Source organism: Orcinus orca, chromosome 12 (assembly GCF_937001465.1).
Source record: "Orcinus orca chromosome 12, mOrcOrc1.1, whole genome shotgun sequence".
NCBI lineage: Eukaryota > Metazoa > Chordata > Mammalia > Artiodactyla > Delphinidae > Orcinus > Orcinus orca.
Window position 1 is genome coordinate 47,423,256 of NC_064570.1, and position 13,105 is coordinate 47,436,360.

A 13,105-nucleotide genomic window follows, 5' to 3' on the forward strand; every position below is an offset into this window, starting at 1 on the left:
ACCGTTGAACATACTTCCATTTGAGAGCTGTGCTTCAAAAAACAAGAGCCTAAGCGTAGATAAGTAGGTTCTCTCCAATCCCTGCTTTCTTCTCCACCCTCTGCCCCAGGGCTTCCTGAGATGTAGCCAGTTGATTCCAGACTAAAAGCCAATACAGAGAGATTATTCATCTACCACATTAACACGCTAGCCAGATAATTACCCAAGACTTTAGCCTGGGAAAACACTGGTTCTCACCCTGACTGGGTTAGGCTTATGGGCACAATCCCATCTGCTGCTCTAGGCTGACTCAGGGAGAAGCAAGGGAGTCAATGATGCTGGACCTGCCAGAGGCGGGCTCTCTCCTTCAAGCTGCTGAAGTTCTTAGTAACATTTCTGAGCTGCGCTTTAGTCTACTCCAACTTCTTGGCCTTTCCCCCACCAGTGAGGGGAGAAGGGGGAGGAGAACCATTTTCTCCCTCTCCTCTCTTGCTCTTGTCAAGTTCAGGGCAGCGGAGAGCATCATGAGATCAGAAGAGGACACTGCTGGGTGGCCCCTTAGCAGGGCTCAACTTCCTGGCCCGCTGTGAGAGTATTTTTTGGGCACAGAGCCAAGTGTCTCTAATATACCAGGGGTGGCCTGATCTTAAGGCCCCGCAGGTTCTGGGTGATGGATTTTTTTGTTAACGCATCATGTGGTTTTTCAGAAGACCTCCTCTGCTTGTCTCAGCCTGCCAGAACCCTCTCTCCTTTCCATGCACCCTGAGCAGTCTGCATTCCCTTGGACAGAACCCCCTGCCCCTTTGGGCCTGCAGATCTATGTCCTGAGGACAGCAGTTCACCCTGCTGTAGCCATAGCCCTTAGACCACTCCCATCCTGAGGCTTCCCTTCATTATTCTAGAAGGACAAAAGACATTGCATACACTTTTCAAGTGTGGTTTAGAATAGAATAATTTGACTATTTTCTAATAAATGTGAAAAATCTCTCTTAGGGAAAGTCTTTATCACTTATTCTATGGACACGGCCATGGAGGTGGTGAAATTTGTGAACTTTTTGTTGGTAAATGGCTTCCAAACTGCAGTAAGTATTTTATCCAAAGAGAAGACTGAACTGTTAAAGTGAGTATAATGAAAAGAAAAACAAGAAAAATTAAAAAGAGCTGTTGATGTTTTAAGCTATGTTATTTGATTTACGTGATTATGAACTAAATGCTTATGGATTTAGGTAATTATTTTCTAGAGTTTAAACTCTCCAAAGTCTGCAGCATGTTTTTCCTGCATGCCTTTTGAGCGACCCCGAGTGCCTCCGTACAGCCAGAACGGCGTAAACTCTGAGCACGTATGAGCTGGTGCCCGGTCTGAGGAAAACGCCGGGCTCTCGCTGCACTTGGCATCTTTGCCCATCCTCACCAATCATGCCTGCTTTGGTTATGCTTCCTGTGGTACAGGAGGCTGCAGGCTTCACCAGGTCACCTACTCATCTTACAAGGTCCTTTCGTTCTGCACTGGGTCGTGAGGTCTGCAGTGGAGGCCCCTGCAGCCTGGGGGCCCCGCTGTGGGAAGCTGCTGGTCCATCCACACTTTGCTGCAGCAGCAATGCTTCTGGACAGGGAGGTACCTGGCCAGGTTCTCGGCTGGTCTAGGCTAGTTCAGGAAGGTAGACGCCCCAGCCCTGCTGTTCACTGTGATCTTAGCCTAAGAAATCTCAGGAAGCACATGCTCTTCAAGTCCCCTGCAGTGCTTTGAAAAAGCTCAGCTTAAACCCATGTAAGTTTTCCTTAGGATAAATAGAGAACCACAGGAGGCTACTCGGAGGACTGGCTTTCCTCAAACGCTGAGATCGCTTCTCTTCCTTCCCAGAGACCTCCTCTGGGTATTTAGAGATGGTCAATTCTAAAGAGTGGTGAAAGATTAAGGGAAATATCTACAAATAGGAATGTTGAAGGATAAAGGATAAATGTTGACATTTAGCAGCTAAATGTCAATTTTAAAGATTATTTAGCATTTCTGACACGAGTTTTATTCAAATTTTTTCTTCAGTCTATAATTATTTTTAAATGGAAGTGCATGAAAGTTGTTAAAAGTATATACTTTATACACTCCAACTTCATGACTATATAAATACACGACTGTGTAGAGACCAACATTTCAGTTTCTCATTTCTGGGATAAGAAACACTGTGGCAACCATGATATAAAATCAAATTACAAGACATAAGGTCAACATTTCAGAAAAGATCTTACTTTGGGTCCTTTCCAAATAAGCATACTGATTGTCTCTGGAGAAGAGGACAGGTTTTTGTGACCTTAACAATCAGGGGCTGCTTAGGCCAAGTTTAAATTTGTCCTTGATCCTCATCACTCTGAAGCCTATGGTAGAATCCCATAGCCCCATCCTGGACAGCTAAGTTACTATATTGATACATCAAGATCCCCTTAGTGGAGAAAAATAAACTTAATGGGTAATTTAATAAAGGGACAATTTTCAAAGTTCTAGGTGAGTTTTAGGGAATCCACAGGGAATAAATAGTTCAATAGTTTTAGGGAATCCACAGGGAATAAATAAAGCAGGAGGTCTAAAGAGGCAAGGGAACAGTGACGCCTGCAACCTAAAGGGGGTGCTGTATTGGCTTGTCAGGGCTGCCACAGAATACCACAGGTGGGGGAGCTTAAACAACAGACGTTTATTTCCCCATAGTTGTGGAGGCTAGTAGTGTAAGATCAAGGTGTCAGCAGGGTTGCTTTCATTCTGAGGTGTTTTCCTTGGCTTGTAGATGGCCATCTTCTCCCTGTGTCTTCACCTGGTCTTTCCTCTGGTCTTTCTTTATAATCTCCTCTTATAAGGACACCAGTCATATTGGATCAGGGCCCACCCATAAGACCCCGTTTTACTTTAATCACCTTTTCAAAGGCCCTATCTCCAAATACAGTCACAGTCTGAGGCACTGGGGGTTAAGATATATGTTGAGACATGAATTTGGAGGGACGCGATTCAGTTCATAATAGTGGCTGGGTGGAAAAGTTGGCCTGACAGGAGCTGTGGATCTTAGTAGAGTTCTGGAGAGACTAATAGAAGATCTCCAGCACATTGTGCCGCCCAGAATGCCCACCTCCATAGCGAGGAAGGATTTAGGTGCTGGGGTAATAATGAGAATGACCATTTATTGAGTACTTACTTCATGTCTGGCATTTTGATATGCCTTTTCCACACTAACTCATTTTAATCCTCACAACCACCCTAGGAAGCAGGTTTATTAACCACATATTACAAATGAAAATATTAAGACTTAGAGAGTTTCGGGAATGTTTCCCAAGTCATGCAAGTGGGAAGGGCAGGAGCCAAGAGGAAAGCCAAGCTGCCTGTCTCTTCCCAGCCCTGACATCACATTGCTTCTCTCTCGTAGAACAGAAATGGATAATTGGTACAACCTCGGAGAGCTGCAGAAGCTCTCTCAAGATTACCTGGTGTAGTCACTGGCCATTGGACATTTTAAGGCAGGAATCGTCCAAACCAAAAGGAAAGCCATTCCATTTTTGATGTTCCATCAGTTAAAAAGAAGGACATTCTGAACTCATATTTGTACTATATGTATCTGAGTTTGGTGTACACAAGGCAGGATCTTGTTCCATAGGAAGCTTAGAACCACGTTGAGGAGATGAGGCAGACATCAATAAGACATTCAGTAAATGAAAGAATGCTGTAATAATGTGTTCATCGTCTAGCACCACCAGTGGTCACAAAGGGGTAGAGTTCATTAAGGTGAGGAGAAGGAAGTCAGTGCGTGAGGAGGATTCACAGAGCAGGGGGGCTTGCGCTGTGCTTTAGGGTGCAGGGGACACCAGTGTGGGGAGTAAAGTAGACAGGACACGCGTGGAAAAGAGAGGTAAGCCTGGATCATGGGTGGCACAGAAGCTTGCTGCATGGCTGGGACTGGACTTGATGGGCCCTAAATGGCGGCATAACATGTAGGACCATTGATCTGGGAGCAGTGTGGCTGAATCAAATAACCCCTCTTCGAGGACACTCTCCTTGTATCGCCCATTTCCGTATATAACCCCTCTTCCAATCATGAGCACCTTGTGCACAAACACACTGCTCTCTGGCTGCAGAACAAGGCTGAGCCCAAGAAAGGCCTTCTTATTTAGTCTTCTGTAAAACAGAAAATAACTGGTTTTTCTCCCCTTCGAAGGCTTGATGTTTAATACCAGTTTTTTCAAGGCCCAGGAGTTCTACATCTTGACTTTCATCATAAACCTTTTCCCCACCATCTCAGTAATTGTTTTTGTGACTGTTTCTTGGACTTGTTTCAAGTTGCATGCAATCCTTTCTAAATATATAGATCGAAACTGGACATAATACCATAATAATGACCTGGCTAATGCAAGCAAAGTACCATATCGTATCTCAGTACACGCATACTACGCATCCATTAAAATGCTCCAGAATCATGTTTGCCTTCCAAATTACAGACATATATATATATATATATATATATATGCATACGTTGCTGGCTTACATGCACCTGGTGGTCTACTATGTCTCTCAGATTTTTAAAACATAATTACAAATACTAAATACTCAAATGCCTACTAATCTTGAAATAGGAAACATTTTAAGAAAATTGTATCTTGATTTTTACATTTACCGGCTCCTCCTTGCAAAAGGCATTAGTGACTTTTTCAGTCTTAAATATATATAGCCTCTTGTGCTTTCTCTTCCTTTGCATCTAGACAGAGCTTCTCATTAAGAGTCACTTTCCACATCTTTTTCTTGTAGATTGACATATTTGAGGATAGAATCCGAGGCATTGATATCATTAAGTGGATGGAACGCTACCTTAGGGATGTAAGTACATTCCAAAATTCTGAACTTTTTTCTTGTGAGTAAGACAATTAGCTTGGGGAGTTATTTTATCAAAGAAGCACTGGCACACCCACCAAGGGCAAAGCAGACAAAGTCCCAACAAAGCTTCCCTTGTTGGCAGCCGTGCAAAGACTTGGAAAGGAAGGATGGGGTCACCCTCCTGGACATGCACAGGCAGGAAGTAACTGTCGAACCAGACACAGGTGGTTGATAACAATCAGAGCAAACAATTTTTTGACCAGAATAGGAAAGGAGGAAATGAAGGCGGGGAGTGGGGAGGGAGCGGCAGAATTCAATTGAATCTGAGGCCACCCCAAATGTTTTGTGGGATCAGGCTGAAGAGGTTTCCAGGGCAGCCTCACAGGCCGTGCAGCACATTGCCCACAGCCCCCCAGCCCCCGACGCCCCCTCACAGCCTTGTGATTTGTTTTCCACTGACAGAATCTATACCGACCACTGGGACACTTTGTGCTTTAACAAGATAGAAATTGATTGCTGCCAGCCTGTCCGTGTCGGCCGCCTCTTTCGGAGGGAGCGGTGGGGGACAGAGTCTCAGCAGGCTGGGGTTTTGAGGCTTTTCCTTTTGTCTGCAGCCTGATGTTTGCTTTGTGCTGAAGGGTCTGCTCCTCGGCAAGCAGGGCAGTCAAGGGTGCAGTAACTGACAGCTTAGATCCTGCTGCCCGAGGGAGGGGGTTTTCATCGTTGTCGTTGCAGAGCCATTTTGCCACAATGCAGAGTCACTTAGTGATTCCAGTTTTCATTAGACATTTATTAGCGATGGTTGTAGAAATCGGTGGGCAGAACCGTGTCCATCTAGGAGAGCCGGAGCCATTCGCTCTTGGTGTTTGAAGGGAGCTGGGGAGGGAGACAGGGGAGGAGGGGAGGCAGGAGTCTGCCTGGGCTGGGGCCGTGCCTTTCGCTTTCTGCGAATGGAGGCCGGCCCTCCATCCTGCAGTGTATCAGAGAAGGCTCACAGTCCTGCTGGCCGGTTTCCAGCCTGCCTTCACCAAATGGACCACACTTCCATAAACATGCTTTCTCCCTCTCATTAACAGAAGACAGTGATGATAATTGTAGCAATCAGTCCCAAATACAAACAGGATGTGGAAGGTGCTGAGTCGCAGCTGGACGAGGATGAGCATGGCTTACATACTAAGTACATTCATCGAATGGTGAGTGAGGAAACCAGCACCGCGCCGGCCCTGGGCCCTCGGAGTCGGGCACTTTCTTCTGTGAAGGCCTGTCCTTCACCAGAGACCAGCCGGCTGATGGGTGAAGAACCCCCGCAGGAGAGGCGGGTGTTGGTTCTCGCTCCGCCTACCTTCGGGACCTGGGGCAAGTCCCCACACCTCTGGGACTCAGTGTACCTCTCAGTAACAGGGAGATTAACGTGTGATCTCTAAGTTCCAAGATTCTGGAAAGCAGTGCTTCGCTGGCTTGGTTGTTTATCAACAAATGTGAAACCTGGGGGGTGCGGTGGGGTGGCAGGAGACAGGGCCGTGAGGGGAGTGGGCTCCTGCATCTGTGTCCTGTTCTGTCCCCTGCCTTTTCAGAGAGCCAGAGTAGCGCAGCCAAAAGGACACCGCCTGTTGTGTCAAAGAGACTGTTCAAATCTAGCTTCCTCCTGCACAGGCTGTGTGACCACCGGCCAAAGGCTTAAACCTCTTTGTGCCTCCATGTCCCTATTCAGAAAATGGGTCGCTAACACCGTGTTGCTGTGAAGATTGGATGAAATAATATCTGTGGAGCATACGGCACAGATCAGATGCTCGGTCAAGGGAAGGGATGGTTCTAGCTCATGATCTGTGAGCAACACCTGAACTATGGGGGCCTGGTCAAACTCAAACCAGGGGGAGACATTTATAGGAAGTTCGACTTAGCATCTGACAGAACATTCTGGCTGAAAGTATCACCAGCTTTGGAACTGGCTGTGTTATGGGCAAGCTGCCTCCCTGCTTTTCATGACCGTATAGAGCCTGTGGAGATGGTGCCTGTTTGACTAGGATGCTGGGCTAGACTTGTGACTGTCACACTCTCCTGTAGAGTCCCTTTAGGTGCCCATATGTGCTGGGGGCCCTGGGCCTCCCACCCCACCCAGAGCTGTCTGCATTTCTCAGGCTGGTTTACCAAGGACTTAAAAAGGCTTGAAACTCACTGGTCTAGAATTTGTAAGCTCCATTTCAGCTCGAGCATTCCACAAGGGGGGAAGGCACCTGGAATGGGCATAAAAGGTCACTGATTAAGACAGGAAGATGGGGCAGGAAGCAGACATGGCCCAGATGGAATAAGTAAGCAGGACCAGGCAGGAGGCAGTCAGGCGGTCAGGGACATGCAGCTTCACCTCAGGGGAGGCGGACTGAAATCCAGGTCTGTCCTGTGGGTCGGGAGTACCGGAAAAAGGCAGGCTGGCTGGGTGGGTGTTCCCCATCTGGGTCTTCAGAGTCTCTGGCTCCTCTTCTACCAAGTGCCGACCACTTACTTGAGCTCAGAACCAATGCAAAGCAAAAGCCGAGGCAAGGTAGGGAGGTCAGAGAGTGAGGCCAAGGAGTCAGGAGATAAGTATCCCTCCTATTCCATTCTTACCCAGCCTGACAGACCCTGGTGAGGCCCAGGAAAGCCACCCTTTCTGCCCTAAAAGGTCATGGCTGGTTCTGGGTGCTGCTACCCCTCGGCTGTCTGCGTGGCCCCGAAGCACTCATGTCTAGGAACTGCCAGTCCTGGAGCCGACAGCTCTTGTGTGTGAAGGGCTCCAGGTCCTGTCAAGCTCTGCTGGTGTGTGGTGACGCCAGGCAGTAATAGGCAGCTGGACCTCAGGGCTTTTCTGACGGTGCCCAACCATGAACCAGATTGTTCCCAAACTTGGTTTCTTGGGGCAACGATGTCTCGGGCCCTTCCTCAACACTGGAGGGGTCAAAGAGGCCAGCTGCAGAAGTGCCTTCCTGCCCACCTGGCTGGCTTCCTGGTCCCCTCCAAGCAGCAGGAAACTCCAGGACAGAGGGAGGGAGGAGGTACCCATGAGTAACTGCATCATAGAGCCAATGGCTCCCAGAAGGCCCATCTCTGGAAACATAAGAGATGATGAAGACGCACCACCGCCGGGGTAGCCTAGTGGACAAGCAAAATTGTACAGTATGCAGTGTCCTGGAAGTCAGGGACTAAATCCAGTTCTTCACTTTTAACTTACAGGCCCTACACCCTTCCTCTCACTTGTTTGTGTTCGTGTGGTTGGTGCTTTTAGTTGCACCTCACTTGGGTCATTTTAAAATATGCCTTTGGTGTCGTCTTCTGATTTTTAATGTGAGATGGCACTGAGAAAACACCTCATGGAAGATTTGTGTGTGTTGTGACTGTGTGTGTGTGTGTGTGTGTGTGTCTGTGTGTGTGAGTGTAAGAGTGAGTGTTTATGAGGCTGTTTCTATGGTGATTTCAGTCATCACCACTGTCACTTTCTTCTCTGTTCTGTTTTTATTCCCATGCATGGTGAAGACTTCTCAGTTATAAAAATCAGTTGGAAGATGAGATAGTTGGGAACACATAATTCCTCATCTCCTTTGTCATCAGATGATTGAAAGCTTTGTGCTGGTTACAGGATTTGAAAGGCTCTAACTCCTCTCACGTTGAAAATTCTGGTTTTGATAGAGTTCTTGGCAGCTAAATCTTGCAGGGCCACCACAGTGGCAGAGCAAATTGGAAGTGGTGTGGGAAACTTAAAGCTTGGCAGATGGAGCTTTCCTCATTGACCTCCTAGCCTCGCCTCCCTCGGCCTCCCTCAGCCTCCCTTGCCCTCCCGTGCTCTGGCCTCAACGCATTACTAGCTGGTCCCAACCCCACAAACATTTCTTCACACCTCCAGACATTTGCTCATGCTGTTTCCTCTGCTGAGAATGTTCTTCCCCTCCCCCCATTTTCCCTGTCTGACCAAATTCCAATTTTCTTTTAGTATCCAAATGACAACTCCCTTGTAACTCCTTCAAACCACTGGTGTAGAAAAGGATGGCCCCCACTGGGCTTCCACAGCGATTTGTTCATACCTTTCACACTGCACTGTGGTCGGTAGTTTTCCTTCCTGCCTGCTCATTAAACCGCTGGCTTTGTGAGGATAGGAATTATATCCATGGTGTCTGGTAAACTGGTTCTCAAAAAAAAAAAAAAAAAAAAGATCCTGATTTATAGCATTTGCCCATTTCCATGGTACAAATACTCTCACATGGCCGATTTCAACCTACCAATGTGAAGTCACTGAACACAGAATTGGGAAGAGATGCACATGAGTGGCTTCTGTGAACTGCTATGAGGCAACTCAGCACACCCTGTAAAGTATTCTAGTCCTTGAAACCCCAAGTCCAGCACAGAACATGACTTTTTTTTTTTAATCTCAAATAGGTCTTTTATTTTTTACATATTTTAAAAATATTTGACAAGTGGTTTTCAATAACAGTAACAATAGTTCCTTTATTTTCCTAGATTTTCTCGTTCTCTTAGGTGTTTTATTTTCTTACGTATTTTATTTGGAGAAGGGGTCCTTACCAGACTGTCAAAGGGACCCATGGCATGAGAAGATAAAGTGAGTGTCTTTAGAAGACTGGGGAGAGACAGAAGCTATTGTTAAAGATATGCACAAGATGGAGAGTCCAGTGTGAGCACGACCCGGGCACTGGGGTGCGGGGCCTGCCTTCACAGCATGGGGGAGAAGGTGGTGGTGCCGGCCGGGCCCCCTGACCACAGAGCATGACTTTCGATAGGCCTTCGATACATGACCGATGAATGAGCAGATGGCATACATGTGTGATGGAGAGTTTAAAGTTATGAGTGTGTGGCACTGAAGGAAATCAGAATAAAAATCCCGTGCGGCCTTGCATGATCGTGAGTACCATTGATTCATCCTCATTCCTGAAATTAATCCTTCAAGTGTGTTCTCTTCCAGATGCAGATTGAGTTCATAAAACAAGGAAGTATGAACTTCAGATTCATCCCTGTGCTCTTCCCAAATGCTAAGAAGGTAAACAAACAAACGGTTTGTTTGTTATCTGGGATTTTAAATGGAAAAGCTTGTCAGCCCTTTATCCATCCTTCGAGATAGCAGTGTTGCCAGAAAGATCAACAGGTTGTAGCACTCAGTTGAGCAGCGTGAATCAGGAAGGTTTCAGAGCTTTAACTGATAGACCATCCTAATTGTTCAAGCAGCCATCACACACAGAGAAGTAGTTTGTGTTGTAACTCATGAGACGAAAAGAGACTGTTCATCTGATACTTCTTATCTCTTGCACATAAAAGTCGAGATGTGTGCCTTTTTTGCAGGCTGTTCCACGGAAATGTTTGGTTACACATAGTTCAGCTCTCAAAGCTGTAGAATATGGGAATTAAACCTATACAGTTACCGAAGGGAACTTTGCTGTGGGTCATATGAGGGTTTTTTCACTGGAAGGGCAGGACAGCAGATTTGGAGAACGGGGGCAAAAACATCTGAGGTCCCACGCCAGGCTTGGAGAAGCGAAGGCAGCAGTGTAGTAAACATCTTGGGAGCCACACCACGGCACCCTGAGCTCAGGCCCAGCCTCACCCTGGAGGATCCCTAGATGTCAGGACTGCACTGAGACTTCTGCCCTGGGTGAGGGAGGGTTCCATTAATGGGAACGGGACCCCTGGGGTTGCGCAGTTCACAGCCTGCCAACAGTGTGCTTTCCATCCCTCGCCCAGGCTCTGACTGCTCTCACTGCAACATGTCCTTCCTGGTCTCCCTGTGTCCGCTTTGACCCTGTACAAGCCATCCCCTGTGCTGCCATCAAAGAAGAACATCCGAAATGTAGATCTGATCTGTCTCTGTCCAGCTTAGAAATTTTGTGGTGGTTTCCTACTGACTACAAGATCACATCGGTCTTCCTTAGTATGGCATGCTTGGCCCTTCAGAAGAGGGCTGTGCTGCCTGCCTGGCCTTCCCTCTCGCCACCGTGCGCACAGATGACACTACGCCCTGGGCACGGTGGCCTGTTTCAGCTTGCCCTCACACACGCCCCACTCTTTCATGTTTCTGTGCCTTTGTACTTGTGCTCCCACTGCTCTGCCGTGCCCTTCCTTGGTTGTGTGTCCGGCGAACTCTTGCTTATCCCCATAGCGCCCAATCCCTCTAGCCTCTCCTCCCCCGTGCCGATGTACTGAATAGTCCCTCTCTTGAGAGCTCTTAATTATAGTACCTGGAGTCAGTGGTGCGTGGCTGGGGCTGTCGGGAGTAATTGTTTAGAATTACTGGAGCGTTATGGTGATAGAAAAAAGCAGACCAGCTTTTAGTTGGTTTTGTTAATGTTTTTTAAACTTCCTCAAACAGTCCCCTTGTTTACCCGCTCTCAGGGCAGACTGCAACCCCCCTGCTGCCCCGGCCACTTGGCATGTTATGGCCTAGAAAATAGTTACATTTTGACTCCATCATAAGACTGTGAACTCCTCAAGGCAGTAATTGTGTCTTTTTCATTTGGGCATCATCAATACCCAGCATGGTGCCTGACCTACAGCAGGTGCTCCTGTCTAAGCTCATCCTGCAATCCCCAAAGGAGTCCTATCTACTCAGTGAAAAATCTCTGAGGCCCTATCTGATACAGCCCCCTCTACTTCCAAAACCCCTCCCCTACTCTCTTTCATTCATTCTTCTCTGGCCGCACTGGCAAACATGCTTCCACCACAGGGCCTTTGCACTGGCTCTCCTAGCTGCCTGGACCCAGACATCCACAAAGCTTGCTCACTACTCTGTCACGTCTTTGCTTGTTTTCTCAGTAAGACCTCTCCCTCACACCCTATTTAAAACTGCAAATCTTTCATCCCTGCCCAGCACTTGCTACCCCTTTTCTCTGTTTTATTTTTCTCCACAGCCTGCATTACCGTTGAACCCACTATATATTTTACTTATTCATTGTCTTTCTTTCCCCAACAGAATGTCCACTCCCCAAGGGCACTCTGAAACTGCACCCTCACGATCCCTGGCTTACAGGTTCTGCTTTTGCCTGATAACTGAGATCTGGTGGGCTTCTTCTGTGAGCCAGCCTTGTCGCTGGAGTGAAAGGATAATGAATTAGATTAAGCCCAAAGTCTTGGCACCCTTCTGCGGAAGCCACAGAGGAGTTCACACCACTCTGCATGACTTCCGTCCTACCCCTTTTATGGGATCATGGTGAAAAGCACACTGAGATGCAAAGGGCAGGTAGCCTGGGAGACTGAAGGAAGATGCTGGACACATGTGCTTTCCATAACAAGCTACACAGCTTGCACCCAGAGCCATTTCACACTCGAACCCCTTCCGAAAGCAAAACAGTACAACTCCCAGAAGAATTGAGTAGGAGACGCCCATGAAGGAAAAATTGGGAACTGAATCTGGGATCTAGAGTCCAGGTTTTTCTCTAATGGCTTTTGCTTCTGTCACTCTCTCTCCCCTAGGAGCATGTGCCCACCTGGCTTCAGAACACTCACGTCTACAGCTGGCCGAAGAATAAAAAAAATATCCTTCTGCGGCTGCTCAGAGAGGAAGAGTATGTGGCTCCCCCGCGAGGGCCTCTGCCCACACTTCAGGTGGTTCCCTTGTGACTCCTTCCATCCCCAGATCTGGGGGCCATGCCACGTTTGGGCCCCTGTTCTGACGAGCACTCTTCTGGCTGAGGCTGTGTGGCAGCGTTCAGGGCTGTTGTTTTCAGTCCCTCCCTGAGGGGCCCTCCCACCCCAGAAAACCTGTTCTGCAGGGTCCTCTTCCTCCCGGCCACCCCAGACCTCAAAGGACCTTGTCTTTGAAACAGAGGCCACGGATGCTCTGCATTCCCTTCTTCTTAAGGCCACTGCAGGTTCCTTCTAAGAGTGTGACGTGTCCAGAACGGGCTCTCAGCACTTAGCAAGTAGACAGTACAAGTGACATTGCAATACATGTCAACGACCACACTCTCCCATCACTTTGGGCTACTTTTCTGAGTTAGCCAGATGCTGTGTGTCTTTAGACCACACTGATTCATGTACAAATAATAAAATATTTACTCTTTTGTAAAATTGTGTTTCACTTATCTCAAAGGACATAGATATATATTAATTTATCTAGGCAGGTGCTTCCAGGGACATCAATAAAGCTGCTTAAATAGAATATTAGACAAATGTAACAGACTACTTTGTATTAAAGGATTAAGGCCAGAGAGTTAAACAATCCCTTTTAACTTAATCTTGAAAGCTTTATTCCTGCAGTAGAATTTTTTGAACAAAACAACTTTGTACCATACACAACCATGATTCTAAATA

At 47.3% G+C, this 13,105-nt stretch overlaps 1 protein-coding gene across 6 annotated transcripts in view; it reads left to right on the forward strand.

The window, feature by feature from the left end:
- The window catches only part of TRAF3IP2 (TRAF3 interacting protein 2), a 40,576-nt gene extending 27,714 nt beyond the window's left edge, over window positions 1-12,862 (forward strand). For 3 of the 6 annotated variants that reach the window (XM_004264715.4, XM_033418635.2, XM_033418634.2), the window contains 5 exons: window positions 973-1,061; window positions 4,757-4,825; window positions 5,899-6,015; window positions 9,768-9,842; window positions 12,266-12,862. In XM_004264715.4, the coding sequence (XP_004264763.1) occupies window positions 973-1,061; window positions 4,757-4,825; window positions 5,899-6,015; window positions 9,768-9,842; window positions 12,266-12,412 (497 nt within the window). In that variant the 3' untranslated portion in view covers window positions 12,413-12,862. Of the gene's footprint in view, window positions 1-972; window positions 1,062-4,756; window positions 4,826-5,898; window positions 6,016-9,767; window positions 9,843-11,765 lie in introns of all 6 variants that reach the window. The other 3 variants (XM_033418637.2, XM_033418636.2, XM_033418639.2) reach the window with 3 other exon arrangements.
- Window positions 12,863-13,105: the final 243 nt, after the last annotated feature.